The sequence below is a fragment of the Camelina sativa genome, chromosome 19 (genome assembly GCF_030686135.1).
Source record: "Camelina sativa cultivar CO46 ecotype springtype chromosome 19, ASM3068613v1".
Lineage (NCBI taxonomy): Eukaryota > Viridiplantae > Streptophyta > Magnoliopsida > Brassicales > Brassicaceae > Camelina > Camelina sativa.
Window position 1 is genome coordinate 13,189,519 of NC_141898.1, and position 12,454 is coordinate 13,201,972.

Sequence of the window (12,454 nt, forward strand, 5' to 3'; positions counted from 1 at the left end):
AAATATTAGATTATAACATTTTGATTGGTTGGACCTCGTATCGTTTTGTGTCTGGTTTGTGGCTAATATGTAATGGCTACAAAAAATATATATACTTTTTATCAATTCTAAAAATTTTATAAGATTTACAATATATTTTTAGATATTAGATATTATACTCGGAGATTCGATCCAACTATTTATAAAAAAAAATTAAAAGCTTTTAAACAAATAATTATACAATATTTATAATATATATACAAATTTACTTATATATATATAGATAAAGAAAATTTATGTTTATAAAATACGCACATACTTGAATAAATATCAATTTTTTAATTGTACTTTAAATAAAAAATTTTAAAGGGACAATTTTTTGAAATGTAATTTTGGAAAAAATATATTTTTTTAATTAATAGGAATCATAATTTTTTTGGTAGATTGATTTACAACCTATATAAGGTGAATGACACGCAAGTAATTCTAAAATCAAAGTTGTAAATAAATATATTAATCAATTAATGTCAAAAAAGAAAAAAAGAAAAAAAGTCATATACAAATTGTGTATGATCAACTCTGTTTTGTTTTTATTATCTCTGAGACTCTGAAGTTGCCATGCTTCTGTAGCGGTGCCAACCAACTTGGAACTGATCTTTCTTTCTTTCTTATTTTTCTCTGTGATATAATCGTAATCACGACATCGACATGCTCTCTCGTCTCTTTCTTCTTCTTCTACCTTTCTTGCTTCTTCATCTCTCTCTCTTTCTCCTCTCATCTCTCTATCTCTATGCAACAAGCAACCTGACAATAACCCTTTCTTCATCCTCTACTCCTCAACCATGGCGTCAACGTCTCTGGGACCTTCGATTCTCGTTTCTCACGGCTCCTCTGCTCCTCAATTTCAAGTTTCTGGGGTCAGGTTGGTGTTTGGTTACAAGGGTTTTGGCCGCAGACGGGGTTTTCGAGTTAGCTGCGAGTCCACGGCGAGTTCTTTTAATCACTCACTTTGAAAATTTTCTTTTATGGGTTCGATTCTTTTGTTGCGAACTAAATTAAAAACTGTTCCTTTTTGGTTTGTGGACTTTTAAAAAATTGCTCCTTTGACTTTGATTTTAGAAGTAAGTAATCTGAAGAAGGGTTGGTTTTAGTTTAGCTGTTGCACTAAACCAGAATAACAACGAGTGGCTCAGTCTTGTTAGTTTAGGATACTTGTCTAAGGTAGTGGCTAAGTCTTGTTAGTTTAGGATTAGGATACTTGGTTTAAGTCTTATGAAAAGCTGAATTGACTTTGATTTGAATGGTATGTAACACCAGTTGTGTATCTTTATTATAGATTCAGGAGAAGGAGTTAAGGCGGTGTTCACCTTTCTTGGAACGCTCATCATTGCCAAAGGAGGCAGCTTTGCGCTGTAATGAATGGAAGGCTGTTCCTGATATTTGGAGATCATCTGTGGAGAAGTACGGTGACAAAGTTGCGGTGGTGGATCCGTATCATGACCCGCCTTCTACGTTCACGTACAGACATGTAACAACTGCTTTGCTTGAATCACTTTAGATCTCCATACTTTTGGAACAGAGGTTTTTTTTAAGTAGGAGTCAGAACTTAGGGAAACAACTGAAGCTCATGAGTTAAAAATTGATTGGCCATCAGCTTTTATTTATCTATTAGTTCTGTAATGTATAGACATTCTGAAGCTGCATATCTTATCTGCTTGTTAATAAGTAGTGAAGGTGCTGAAGATGAACCATATTTGTATGTTTGGAAGCATACTAAATTGATACTTTTAATGATTATTGTCTGGCATGTCTCTTTGTGTTTGTTATTTTTATTACAACTGTATATCTGCCTGATAAATAGGTGGGTAATAACTTTTGAATTTTTCAGTGATGTTAAATTTGGCTGAGTATTTCGATGCTTTCATTTCAATCATCTTAAAACTGCAGTTGGAACAAGAAATCTTGGACTTTGTTGAGGGTTTGCGAGTCGTTGGAGTGAAAGCAGATGAGAAGATTGCACTTTTCGCTGATAACTCTTGTCGATGGCTTGTTGCGGATCAAGGTATGTGGTTTATTATATAGAAACGCTGTAGGAAACTCACTAACTATTGTCTATTACATAATTTGCTTAAAGCTTGAGGCTTACCCGTTATTGGATTATGTCATGAAACTTGGAAATTGAGCTTGTCATTGCTTACTGTACACATTAACTATCGGTCATTTCCATTCCAGGACAACCAATGATCTGTTGAGATATGTTTTGGGGTGTTATTTTCTTTTCGTCCTTATAAATGATGCTGCTTCACCTTTTCAAACACCTATCTATCCATTCTTTAAATGTTTCTGTAAGGGAAAATGGTTCAACCTTAAGACTTTTAAAGTTTTTACTTTAGTTCGAAAGCCTTTCATTTGATAGATAATCATCTGTGCCTAAATTTCATGCCCAAATAATGAAATTCTAGTGAAGAAAGCATGAAAAGTCTAGTGATGTTCACATGTTAAGTTGTTTTAATTGCCCTGCTTTACTGCAGTCATTCTAATTATGTCGTTTGGTTCTTCGATTTTTCTTTTTTCTCCGCAGGTATTGGTATGTTTACCTACTCTTTACTACTTTATGCCAGGTATAATGGCTACAGGAGCAGTCAATGTTGTTAGAGGATCTAGATCCTCTGTTGAAGAGTTACTGCAAATATACTGTCATTCGGAAAGGTACATCTAGACCTTTTTGTTCTTTTGTTGTTTAAAGTGAATATCTTACTCGAGTGAGAGGTTAACAAATTACTTTATTCATACCAACCACATTTACTTACCACTTGTGTCATCAAAATTTCTTGTTTTCATGAACCATTTTTAGAACTTCTGTCACTTCAGATAGCATTTTGCCGTTTTGCTTAGAGAGATTTCATTTGGTTTCATAGTGATCCGCAGTCTTGATTAGGTGTAATTTTAGTCAACATCTTGATTTCACATTTGTCTTATTATTCTTCATTATGTGACTTTCTATAGAGGCGTAGTTAATCAAGGAGATTCGTAAATGACAGAGACAGAAGTCTTTGGTCCTTCCATATGATGTCTACTGTCTGATTTCGTGCAGCTAATGGTTTTTAGTTGTCTTTTGAATTACCTACTATGCGCGTCTCCAGTTCCTTGTTTTCAAATTTTTTTACAGTACAGAGTTGTGATTTGTCTTGCAGTGTTGCTCTTGTTGTGGATAACCCTGAGTTTTTCAACCGCATTGCCGAGTCATTTTCTTACAAGGCACCTCCAAGATTTGTGATTCTTCTGTGGGGGGACAAATCTTCGTTGGTTACAGTGGGTAGGCAGACACCAGTCTATAGTTACAACGAAATTAAAAGATTTGGACAAGAGAGACGTGCAAAATTTGCAAGATCTAATGATGGTGGTAAGTGCTAAATCTACTTTCTTTATATAGCACTTTAGTGTTTTTGGGAGTGCTAAAAAAATAAATGACTGCAGGGAGGTATGAATATGAATTCATCAATCCAGATGATACAGCCACAATTATGTATACCAGCGGAACCACGGGAAATCCAAAAGGTGTTATGCTCACCCATCAGAATTTGTTACACCAGGTTCAAGGCCAATACTTCTCATCAATTTATGTTCACCTTTATAAAATACTGAGTTTGCTATTACATTCTGAAACAAGTTTTGTTTGTTTGGTATCTTGAACTACTCTACAGATAAGAAATTTATCCGACTTTGTACCTGCTGAAGCTGGGGAAAGATTTTTAAGTATGCTGCCATCATGGCATGCCTATGAACGGGCTTGTGAATACTTCATATTTACATGTGGAGTAGAGCAAAAGTATACGTCTATAAGATTCTTAAAGGTATAGAGAGATTAAAAGAAACATCTTATCATTGAGATTGTGAGACGTTCAAACTTTGCAGTGACTCAAGCATTTTATTTTATATTTTTCCCTTTGGATTTGAAACTTTTTTTTTTGTTTTTTGGTACAGGATGATCTCAAGCAGTATCAACCACACTATCTCATTTCAGTTCCTTTAGTATATGAGACACTCTACAGGTATGCAACTTACAAGATTCAAATACTTTCAGATAGGTTATACTGTTACTGAAGTTTACTGATAAGGGCTTATGAGTCACTGTTCATATACATATGTTATATATATTTTAAAGCCATCTCTCGCAACTGAGAGCTAAGTATAAGATTTCCCTCATGGCTGTATCTACTCGGTCATTCAAGATTTACAGTGAATTTCTTTTCTTCCATGATTTCAGTCATTATCTAAACATCTTTCTCTATTTTCTGGGAATTGCAGTGGGATTCAAAAGCAAATTTCTACAAGCTCCCCTGCTCGTAAATTTGTGGCGCTTACATTGATCAAAGTCAGCCTTGCATATACGGAGATGAGAAGAATTTCTGAGGTTTGCGAACCAGATGTGTCCTCTTTAGTATTTCGTACTGCCTAATAGTTTGTGGTAATAGAGTTGTGATAAGTTCTTTGTTCTTGTATGCAGGGTCTTTGTTTGACAAAAAATCAAAAGCCTCCAATGTATATTGCTTCGTTGGTGGATTGGTTGTGGGCGAGAGTAGTTGCGTTTGTCTTATTGCCATTGCATATGTTGGCTGAAAAGCTTGTCCATAGAAAAATTCGTTCCTCTGTTGGAATAACAAAGGTAGTATCTACTTCCTTTTCTTTTACTAGTTTTATAGTTCGAGGCGAAGAAAGATTCCTTAACCTTATCAGAAAGATTGTAAGACTGACTTGCAATCTAACCTTTGTTTCCTCCAGGCTGGTGTTAGTGGAGGTGGTAGCTTACCTATGCATGTTGACAAGTTTTTCGAGGTTAGACTGCCAATATTGCTTCTTGAGATTAATGTTATTTGTTTTTGGCATTTAAACAAGTTGTTTTGTCCATATGTAAACAGCTTAGTTCTTTATGCAGGCCATCGGTGTGAATGTACAAAATGGGTATGGTTTGACAGAAACCTCACCGGTTGTCTCTGCGCGGAGGCTTAACTGTAATGTAAGTTTAAACTTTCACCAAAATGACCTTTTCTTTTGTGATCATGGGAAAATAAGCTCTCATCTTGCACCAAATGTTTGGGTCACAATCAGTCCAAAAGAGCTATAAAAGAAGACATAACAAGTCTCCTATCTTTTACTCTCTATGTTATGTTACTAAGTGACATATTTGTTAAGATAATTTTTTATGAAGGTTCTTGGCTCAGTTGGGCACCCTATTAAAGATACAGAATTCAAAATTGTAGATCCTGAGACTGGTTCTGTTCTTCCACCTGGTTCAAAGGGCATTGTCAAAGTCAGAGGCCCACCGGTGATGAAAGGTTACTATAAGGTGATACACACTTTCTGCTCTTTGTTTACGACAAATTTTTGACCAGATAGCACAAATTTACAAAATTTTAGCCTTCAAGATTTTGTTTATGATTCTTCTGTTCATGAGTATATATATTGGCTTCTATGGTGTTGTTAAAAAACTTGTTATAATCTGTGTTGTGCTTTCCGTAAACGTTGATGGCTATCGAGATTTCTTGTCTACCCCATATTTTATCCAGAAAGAAATGGACACCACTTAACTAGTCTATGTATAACTCTTTTCATCTTGAACTCATCATTCCTTATCTAAAGAATCTCATTGGAATCTAGATTTCTTGCAATCTATTTCTTTTTTTTTTGCTAAATATGTGAACTCCTGAAACATTCTTTGTGATTTGGATGAAGGCTTTGGGTTTGGTGGTTAGATCAAGTTAACTCATCTTTCTGTTGATTACCTCAGAATCCACTGGCCACCAAGCAAGTTATAGATGAAGATGGATGGTTCAATACTGGAGATATGGGTTGGATTACTCCTCAGCACTCAGTAGGACGGAGTCGTAGCTGTGGAGGTGTCATCGTTCTTGAAGGTCGTGCCAAGGACACAATTGTACTATCAACAGGTATGTCATATTTGTTACTTTCTTGAATTAAAATTCTGTTTCCAACTGTCTGTATGATTAGCATACATTTTAAACACCGCATGTATTGTTAAAAACGTATGATAACAGCTTGATCGTTGTAGGTGAAAATGTGGAACCATTGGAGATTGAAGAAGCAGCCATGAGAAGCAATTTGATTCAACAGATAGTGATTATTGGACAGGTACTTGTTGGAAAGTTTGATTTAGGAACAGTGGTATGGGATGTTTTACGGATTTAATCTTTGGATTTCGATGTGGCCATAATCTTTCGTTCTCAGGATCAACGCCGCCTCGGAGCTATTATTATCCCAAACAAAGAAGCAGCAGAAGGAGCAGCAAAGCAGAAGATTTCACCTCTAGATCTTGAAGTCAATGAACTTAGCAAGGAAACGATAACAAGCATGGTCTATGAAGAACTGAGGAAATGGTACTGATCCAGAGACCAAGTGTTACTCTTTGAGCATCTGGATCCCTCTCTCTCTAATGTATGATTTAAGCGTATACTTGCCCTAATCGTGCAATTACTCATATATAAACCATAATGCAGGACATCACAATGTTCGTTCCAAGTTGGACCTGTTCTGATCGTGGATGAGCCTTTCACGGTATGTTCATTTGTTCGGTCTCATTCATAATCTTTTCATTTGGGACTCAAAATATTCAGTCCTTATGTTAACGTTCTATGTAATATCTTTACAGATAGACAACGGATTAATGACACCAACGATGAAAATAAGACGGGACAAGGTGGTTGATCAATACAAGAATGAAATAGAAAGACTCTACAAGTAGACTAGAAATTTTAGCATGCTCCTTTACGTTCACCTTGTTAAGCATTAGAAAAATTGGACCAGTCCTTATTCCAATTGTTAATATAAGCTTCAAATATCGTTCACGCAGTATAATTAAGCATACCACTTCATGAAACATAATAAACTTTTTGTTCTTCGACTATGATGAATTATCCAGTTCTGCAGTCCTATAGATACTTATTAGATCTTGTACGATTCATAGAACCAGTGAAAATCAAATTGTACGTTTAAGTATTTAGCGATATCTTGACTTCTATGTGTAGTTGTTGATACAAATTTTGTATAGCTGGATTAAATTAGCCTCACAGTGACAATTTTTGACATTTAACTATTTATCACTTCAAAGTTATCCACTTCAAAGTGATAACATTCAACTCGAAAGTGACAACTTTTCACTTCATTATCACTTCAAAGCCAAAAGATGGAAGTGATGCTTTCTTTTGTATTTCATGTAAAACAAATGATAATTATAGCTCTAAAATGGAGGCCATGCTTACGTCATAAGATGTAAAAATATACCTTTTTGGTGACTTGACAATATTAAGGTGTGCTAAATGTGTTAGAGCTTCACCTAACTAAGGGTTCGTGCATTTCGTTTGAAGATCGAATGAGCCGATATGTATTAGTCTATTAAATAAGAGCATTTTCAAAAAAATATTTTTTTTTTATGTCATTTTTCAAAAATACTCTTGTTCATTTTTAAAAATACATTTTTTAATATACAAAATGACTAAATTATAAACTCTAAACCTTAAATATTATACCATATCCCTTAACGTTATATCCTAAATGTAAAATAGATAACCTAAATCTAAAATAAAATTCTAAAAATTTATTTAACATATTGTAATTATGTAAAAGATGATAAAAATAAAAATATTCAAATAAAAATATTTTTGAAAAAATATATTTTAAAAAGGCCATTTCTAACAAATTTTCATTAAACAAGTATAAACCAAAGATGTATGCTAGATTTCTACTGAGAGGTTTGAGCTTATCCTGTTGGGTGAATGAGTTATATTATCTACGAGGTAAGCAAAGTGATGGTCTTTTTTTTTGTTTCTCGTCGATGGTCTATTAAAATAAAATAAAGAATAGAGCAAAGGTTCAAAGAAATAGTAAAACGATTATATTGTCTAACTTCAGCAATGCCAAAAGAAGCCACGAAGGGCCACCAATGGATAGATACGACCTGAGCCTGCCTACCATCCCGTGTCACACTCTTAGCAAATGTCTCGTGCCGACGTATTCGTTTTTTTCTTGTTTCTTTGTTTTTTTTTTCATATTTATAAAACAAAATGATTAGTGATGAATTAAAATAATAACGGTGTTTTAATTAATACATATATTATTAGTTTATTTCCAAGTTCCAACTTGCAGAAAATATCAGTATATAAAGCCAATATATGCAGAAGTAGCTGCTGCATTACTAAGACAGCTTAGTATAGAGATATAGAAACTGAGATGGAAGCGGCGGGTGAAGATTGCTGTGAGAGCGGCCCGGGTTACGCCACGCCTCTCGTTGCCATGTCTGGTCCACGAGAGAAACTCATCTATGTTGCTGCCTTATACACCGGTAACCTGTTTATATGTGGAGTGGCATTAAGAGTCATTATTTGGTTTCAAACTTTGTTATGTCGGCTCATGGTTTTTGGAAACTGGTTTGGTCCAGGAACCGGGACGGCAAAGCCAGATTACTTAGCGACAGTGGATGTGGAACCGAGTTCAACGACATACTCTAGTGTCATCCATAGATTACCAATGCCTTTTCTTGATGACGAACTTCATCATTCAGGCTGGAACTCTTGTAGCTCTTGCTATGGTGATCGTGCTTGTGAAAGACGTTACATCATCTTGCCTTCTCTTCTGTAAGAAACTTAACAACATCTCTCCTATGTTTCTTTTGTATCTGAAAAGTTCTCATGTATTGTGATCTCATCTCACACATGTCGGAAAAAAGGTCTGGTCGCATCTACATCATCGATACGAAAACAAACCCGAGGGAACCATTTCTACACAAATTTGTGGAGCCAGCGGAGGTTTTGGAGAAGACGGGATTGGCTTATCCGCATCAACCTCATTGCTTAGCTTCCGGAGACATTCTTGTGTCTTGTCTTGGGGATGAAGATGGAAACGCAAAAGGCAGTGGGTTTCTCTTACTTGATTCCGAGTTTAACATCAAAGGAAGGTAACCTCGAGAATAACGGATTTGTACTGTTTCTTAGATGGCAAGAAAGAGGAACCAGACCTAATTGCTCACTTAGGGATTTTGAGTAACAGCTAATTTAATTTAAATTTCTTTTAAAAGGTGGGACAAGGATGGGAACAGTCCTTTGTTTGGGTATGATTTCTGGTACCAACCTCGACACAAGACGATGATTAGTACCTCTTGGGGAGCACCAGCCGCGTTTACCAAAGGATTTGACCCCAAGGACGTCTCTGATGGCTTATATGGAAAGCATCTACATGTCTATAGTTGGCCCGACGGAGAATTGAAACAGATACTTGACCTCGGTGATACCGGACTTTTACCCTTAGAGGTAAACTGACTCTAATCTTGCAAAACCTCAGCTTATACTAGTTTCTTCTTCCGCAAGAAACTGCATTATCCTCCTCTGTTCTCGTTTTACAGGTAAGATTCTTGCACAACCCGGATAAAGCTACGGGATATGCGGGGTGTGCGTTGTCGAGTACTATTGTAAGATTTTTCAAGAACGATGATGACGCATGGAGCCATGAGGTATACAATGAATCTTATTCTTCATTTCTTTTGATTTTTTTCTTCCTAACTATACAAACAACCTCTCCAATTTTAAGGTGGCTATATCAGTGGAACCTCTGAAAGTTGAAAACTGGATTCTCCCAGAAATGCCAGGGCTTATCACTGACTTTTTAATCTCACTTGACGACCGGTTCCTCTATTTTTCCAACTGGCTTCACGGAGATATTCGCCAGTACAACATCGAGGACCCGAAAACCCCTGTTTTAACCGGTCAACTATACGTAGGTGGGCTAGTCCAAAAGGGAAGCGATGTCTTGGCCTTAGGAGAAGATGGAAAGACGTTTCAGTTCGATGTCCCTAAGATCAAGGTCCGTTGAACAAAATCTAGAACGTGTTACTTGTCCTACACGCTATTGTAATAATTGGTGTTTTTCTTGTGTGAAGGGTCAGCGTCTGAGAGGAGGTCCTCAGATGTTTCAGCTGAGCCTAGATGGGAAGCGACTGTACGTGACGAACTCGCTGTTTAGCGTTTGGGACAGACAGTTTTACCCTGAACTTGTGGAGAAAGGCTCACACATGTTGCAGATTGATGTTGATACAGACAAAGGTGGTCTATCCATAAACCCTGACTTCTTCGTCGACTTTGGGTCCGAGCCAGATGGTCCTGCGCTCGCTCACGAGATGAGATATCCTGGCGGAGACTGCACCTCTGATATCTGGGTTTAGTTTGTTTCACTAAACAAACCATTTCTATGGAAACTCCTTTTTTAATAATGGTTTTGTGTGATACTTCAGATGTGTTAGAAGAAAGGATATTTTCCTATTGTTAATATTCTCTATTTGTGCATCTCAGAGACTATATGTGTAATACTTCAGATGTGTTAAATATCTCTTGTTTGGTTGATCATGTGCTTGGAGAGCTTGTGCAGATTTGGGTATCATAGACTCATAGTATGGTTTACACCTTTAGCCTCATAGTGATCTTTCTCACCTTGGTCTTTGATTTTTGCATCTTCCGCATGTTTCATCAAAAAGGGTTTACTACCAGCAGCAGTAGAACCACGATCAGAAGCCATCAAAACGTATATCAATTTCTCAGATGAAGAAGCAAATACGCATAAAGCTAAATCCCTAATTGGAAAATAACAAACTAGTAAGAGCAGAGCCTAAAACTACAAAGAGCAATTTATGCCGTCCTAAGGGTTTGCCGCTAATCGAGAAAAAAAACAATAATAGAAAAAAGAATATTATATATACCTCTGAGTCTCAAGTTGAATCTCCATAGATTATTTAGTTTTCTTCACTTTTGTGATACTTATGCTTCTTATTTTAGGTTCTCCAGAAAAAGGAGTTCAATTGAAGAGATTTGCCTAAGTTAGCAACATGAGTCCACGACTTACGGATACACAACTTAGGCAGATATTTGGTAGCTGTGGCATGATGCGCGTGGTTTTTCGCTTCAAAATCTTTTACCTTAAAAAGACCACACGACGGCTGAAAATGCACAACTAATCGGTAGTAGTATTTAAGGATCGATCCCATAGAGAGAAAGTTGTTGTTTAGAGAATCCGTCGGAAGAAATGTAAGGCTAGGACTCAACAAAAATGGGGTTTTGGTTGTCACGGTCGTAAGTAAGCAAAAACGTAAATAAAAGCAAGTAAAATAAATGAGAAAAGCGTTGGGCATCAAGAGGAATCGCATGAGTTTGATGATCTATCTATCTAGGATAAGTTGTTTATCTAAGACTCAGACTATGAAATACGAATGAACCGTTAACTTATAGATCACAAGCTAACCGTCTAAGATCCCTATACTCCATTACTCAACTATCGCAGGCAACGACGCACAGATCAAAGCATTGAAAACATGTTTCATTCTAATCCATGAAGTTCCATAGGTAAGGGGTATGTGCTTCCTATGACACGACACATCTAAGCTAGGTCAAGCACATGTGCAAGGATTTGGCGATGAACACACACTTTAAATCATAGTTAGTTCATGAGGCTAACTTAAAGCATTAAGGAAAGACTTAGAATTAAAGTATAGAATAAACAGAATATAAATCTAACAAACCCTAAAAATTGCCACCTAAACTAAGATCATCTCCCCCTTTGATTATCCCTTTAAACTCAACTAGAAAACTACTCTAGCATGATTAAGGGAATCATCAAAGCAAGGTTTAAACAATTCATAAACATAAAATAATAAATAGAGAAAAGGGTTTTAGATATTATTTCAATGGTTGTAAACAAAGTTGTAAAGATATTCTTCTTTTAGAAACAAGAACAAAGCAAATAGAAAACTAAAGAGTTTGGTGATCTTCAAAGCTTCAAGGAGAGGAACGAGAGAGGGCTCTGGTCGTGGCTGCTTCTCTTCTGGTCGAATCCTAGGGGCTGTTTTGAGGCACTTTGAAGGCACATTCTAAACCCTAGGTTTAGATGAGTATTTATAGGGTTTTGTAAGGGTAGAAACGTATTTTCTTGTTGATTGTAGGACAAAGGGCAGCGTAGGAAGGTTCTAGAACGTGGTGAAGGCTTGGAATGGGCCGCCGTGATGGTTGCTGGTCAGGCCTTCAATAAAAGCCTATCGGCTGGATGTTTCTCTATGCGTCGGTTTATAACACGTTCTGCTAAATTGGGCATATCTTCCAAATGGCTAAACGAAATAACTTGATTCCACTTCGAGGAGAAATATGATTCTTCCATATTTCCATAGAAACCAAGCTTGTCAAAATGTGAGTCCTGGAAGTTCTTCAAAAGTAGCCCGTACTGTAAAACTCTGAATCTTTCCTGAAATGTATTTTCCTTGTCTTTTGGTCCTTTTTGCTATAAAACCTGTAAAACCTTCTTGAAACCTAAAATAATTGATAATAGACATTAAAGCCTTGAAATCATGTCAAACTCTTCCTAAATGCATACTAAAACTATAGCTAAAATAGGTAAAATAATGATGTTATCATGGCACAACAGTTGA

The 12,454-nt window shown here is 36.3% G+C and overlaps 2 protein-coding genes across 10 annotated transcripts; both read left to right on the forward strand.

Annotated features, from left to right (window-relative positions):
- Window positions 1-521: 521 nt before the first annotated feature.
- On the forward strand, window positions 522-6,901 carry LOC104766298 (putative acyl-activating enzyme 16, chloroplastic). 8 transcript variants are annotated; one of them, XR_015590645.1, is made up of 18 exons: window positions 522-965; window positions 1,316-1,507; window positions 1,927-2,041; window positions 2,601-2,688; window positions 3,174-3,382; window positions 3,457-3,572; window positions 3,684-3,833; window positions 3,964-4,031; window positions 4,288-4,393; window positions 4,487-4,645; window positions 4,762-4,815; window positions 4,916-4,996; window positions 5,241-5,326; window positions 5,768-5,927; window positions 6,050-6,129; window positions 6,226-6,374; window positions 6,495-6,552; window positions 6,647-6,901. XR_015590645.1 is itself a non-coding variant. In XM_010490152.3 (18 exons), exons 1-18 carry the CDS (start codon window positions 822-824, stop codon window positions 6,737-6,739), a joined length of 2,160 nt encoding a protein of 719 aa, XP_010488454.2. In that variant the 5' UTR covers window positions 534-821; the 3' UTR covers window positions 6,740-6,901. The 8 variants fall into 8 exon arrangements, 2 of the variants coding, with proteins under 2 accessions (XP_010488454.2, XP_010488455.2); XR_763991.3 differs by having other exon boundaries at window positions 534-965; window positions 5,189-5,326; window positions 6,226-6,432; XR_015590646.1 differs by having other exon boundaries at window positions 534-965; window positions 6,226-6,432.
- An 805-nt stretch (window positions 6,902-7,706) lies between these two features.
- On the forward strand, window positions 7,707-10,388 carry LOC104766300 (selenium-binding protein 3). Of its 2 annotated transcripts, none has more exons than XM_087500776.1 (8): window positions 7,707-7,790; window positions 7,906-8,335; window positions 8,432-8,627; window positions 8,720-8,947; window positions 9,068-9,299; window positions 9,392-9,499; window positions 9,577-9,849; window positions 9,926-10,388. In XM_087500776.1, exons 2-8 carry the CDS (start codon window positions 8,224-8,226, stop codon window positions 10,205-10,207), a joined length of 1,431 nt encoding a protein of 476 aa, XP_087356902.1. In that variant the 5' UTR covers window positions 7,707-7,790; window positions 7,906-8,223; the 3' UTR covers window positions 10,208-10,388. The 2 variants fall into 2 exon arrangements, with proteins under 2 accessions (XP_087356902.1, XP_087356903.1); XM_087500777.1 differs by lacking the exon at window positions 7,707-7,790 and having other exon boundaries at window positions 7,805-8,004; window positions 8,140-8,335.
- The last annotated feature ends 2,066 nt before the right edge of the window (window positions 10,389-12,454 follow it).